Here is a 3,041-nt window from a genome sequence, read left to right as displayed (position 1 = left end):
TTGAACTCAATGTTTTAAATTTCATTAGCCATTTGGCTTTTTAAATTTTTTAATTTTATTATTTTTATTTTATGTGTATGAGTGTATTGCCTGCATGTATGTGAGTGCACCCATGTCATGCAATGCCGCAGAGGTTAGAAGAGGGCTTTGGATTCCCCTGGAACTGGAGTTAAGGACGGTTCATAGCCACCATGTGGGTGCTGGGAATCGAACCCGGGTCCTCTGCAAAAGCAGTCAGTGCTCTTAACCACTTAGCCATCTCTCCAACCCCATACACCACATTTTTTACATGAATGCTGGGGATTCAAACTCAGGTCCTCATGTTCATGTAACAAGCACTTTTAGAGGAGCCATGTGATTCCAGCAAAGTCTGGCCAAATGACGTTATCAGAGGGCCAGAGGGGGGATTGGAAGCAGGGAGAAAAACAGGTTTGTGCAGAGTTATCAGGGTTTGCAGATGCAGAATGTCTCGCCTGGTCCCTGGTAGGCTGTAGGTGGAATGAAAAACATGCAGGGTTTGAGTATCGGTAAAAGTGGGAAAGTCAGGAAAGTGTGCTACTTGCATGAGAGATGAAGAGCTTGAATTTTAGACACAGTGGTTTGAGGGACCATGTTCAGTGGACTTTGAGTCTGAAATTCAGTAGTGACTCAGGCTGAGCATGGTGACTCTCACCTCTAATCCCAGCACTGGGGCAGCTAAGGCAGGAGGATCACAAGTCCTAGACAGCAAAGCAGGGCTACATAGTTGAAAACACCACTAAAAAAGATGACAAAGTAGATCCTCTGGCTGTTTTGACCATTTGAACCAAGATAAGTTATTGCCTCTGGTCAGACCTGACTCAGCTCCACCCTCCATGCCCAGTAATAACCTCTGTCCTTAATATACAACTTAATTACTTTCTATCCACTAGGTCCCCTGGACACAGACATGCAGCAGTTGGCTCGGGAGACCTCCGTGGACCCAGAATTAAGGAACAGACTACAGAAGATGAAGTCAAAGGGGGAGCTGGTGGATTGTGGGAAATCAGCCCAGAAACTTCTGAGCTTGCTGCAAAAGAACACATTCCAGTCTGGAGCCCATGTGGACTTCTATGACAATTAAGCCCAGGTCATTGGCCTCCTAGCCTTTCTTCCCTAGTTTTGGGCATAGCCCATGTCTTGGCAATCCTGAAAGACACAGAAAAGCCCTCAGACACAGCCAGTGGAGAGTGGCAGCTGTCAAAAGGCTTCTGTAAGAGGGAGAGAGAGCGAGCTAATGGGTATTGGCATTCTCGTTCCTTTGGAGGAGAGACTGTTAGAGCCGAAGCTGAAGCACTGGAGAAAGGAGGTTGGATCTCTTGTCTTCCATGAGAAGAGGTGTGATGAGAAGGCAATACCAGTTCTACCCCAAGTGGGATGCCCCTTCAACTTCATGCCCTTGTTCTAACGCCTTCTCTATTCACTGTCCCTCCCTTGACTCTAGTCTAAGTATACCGTTAAGGCAGGTTCAAATAAGAGTGTGGGTTGTCCTTCGTTACTGCCTGCTTCTCATCTAGAAGGCCCAGAAGTGTCTCCCTGGTTCACTAGACTAAGGTTGTTCCTGAGACAATTCAGTGGTGCTCTTATTTCCTGGGGAGTTGTCACAAAGCTGTCTGCCTCCTCTCACTGATGCCTACTCAGTGGCAAGCTCAAATCCAGAGTCATCCAAATGGATATGCCAAGACTCAAGTGCCTTCATATTTCTGTTGACACTGACCTATCTTTACTGCTATTTCCTCAAGGGCCCTGGAGCTATTCATTTAGAATCTGTCCTTGATGCCCAATACACAGCTGCCCTCCCCACAGCCCTCACCAGTGAGTCCTTGGATTTCCAATTCTACCCTTTGCCCACGTGGCTCTGATGTGAATGGATCCCAGTTCCTGTCATGAGCCCTCTTAGAAGCCTCTTGAGGCCTATGGTCCTTAGTGATACAACTCGGGACCAGCCAGCCTGCCTTCAAGGGACATGGGCAAGATTCCAAGAAGAAAGTGCTGAGAAACTCAGTCCTTCTGCCAGTCATAAACATGGCTGGAAGTTCTCAGTGCCACACTGGTCTGCAGCCATTCTAAGGCCCATGTTTAAGAGGAAGAAGCACTGTTCCCAGCTCAACCCTGCTGTTTGTGAAGGGAACCCTCAGATTCTCCATGTGCTCAGCAGAGGGCGCACTGAGGCTATGCAGTTTGGAGAGGTGACACCACTTCCTGCAAGGTTCCCCGCGGCAAGGCAACTGTTCTCACCTTCCCAGCAGAGCCCTCACCCTCACTGGAGTCCAGATAGCTGGCCTCAAACCCCTGCTCTGCCACTTACTAGCCAGTAACCCAGAGCAAGTTGCTTCTCTGTGCCTCTGAAAAAGTTGTATATTAAAATCCTCCTAAAAGGTCATTTTTGAGTATTGAGTGGCTTGGTATTTTTCATTGTTCAGTACAGTGTCAGCTTTCCACTAACTGCCCCACAGCTAATAAAACACTGTTGCCTCTATTTTTTTAATTTTTTGAAACAAGGTCTCATGTAGCTAAGGCTGGCCTTAAACTTGCTCTGTCACTGAAGATGAACTTGAACTGATCCTCCTGCCTCTACTTCTCAAGTGCTGGGATTACAGGCTTGTGTCACCACACTTATTTTTATGTGCTGAGGATGGAACCCAAGGCTTTTGCATGCTAGGCAAGTGTTATACCCACTGAACTGTATCACCACCTCTGCAATTGCTTTTTAGCATCACACACACACATGCACTTGGGCAGCCTCCTCTCTGTGTCCTGGTGCACTGCCCCATGACAGCCTCTTCAGGGAGACTGAGGTTCCATCTGGATAGCTTGTCTCAGACTAACAAGAGGAGACAAGCTTCAGAGTCCAGAACTGTCCATGCTGGTCTTGGGCAGGTCCCCACAACCCTCCTTGGGCTTCCATTTCCTTAGGACAAATGAACTCTAGATTGCTTACTGCAGACCTCTCAATCTTGGTCAGGCTGCATGCACACCTGTCAGGTTCGCCCTCTGCAAGTAGGTGGACCAGTCTGGGGTGC

General features: G+C 47.9%; 1 protein-coding gene across 1 annotated transcript in view; it reads left to right on the top strand.

Annotated features, from left to right (window-relative positions):
* Positions 1-2,401, top strand: part of LOC103752218 (sepiapterin reductase) — a 4,789-nt gene extending 2,388 nt beyond the window's left edge. The window contains exon 3 of the mRNA XM_008855957.3: positions 912-2,401. Coding sequence (XP_008854179.1) covers positions 912-1,102 — 191 coding nt within the window. The 3' untranslated portion in view covers positions 1,103-2,401. The remainder of the gene's footprint in view (positions 1-911) is intronic.
* Positions 2,402-3,041: the final 640 nt, after the last annotated feature.

This window comes from Nannospalax galili, unplaced genomic scaffold, assembly GCF_000622305.1.
Source record: "Nannospalax galili isolate Female #2095 unplaced genomic scaffold, S.galili_v1.0 scaffold146, whole genome shotgun sequence".
Taxonomy (NCBI): Eukaryota; Metazoa; Chordata; class Mammalia; order Rodentia; family Spalacidae; genus Nannospalax; species Nannospalax galili.
The sequence above is the reverse complement of the archived record's forward strand: the minus strand, read 5'-3'. Positions and strand labels throughout refer to the sequence as shown.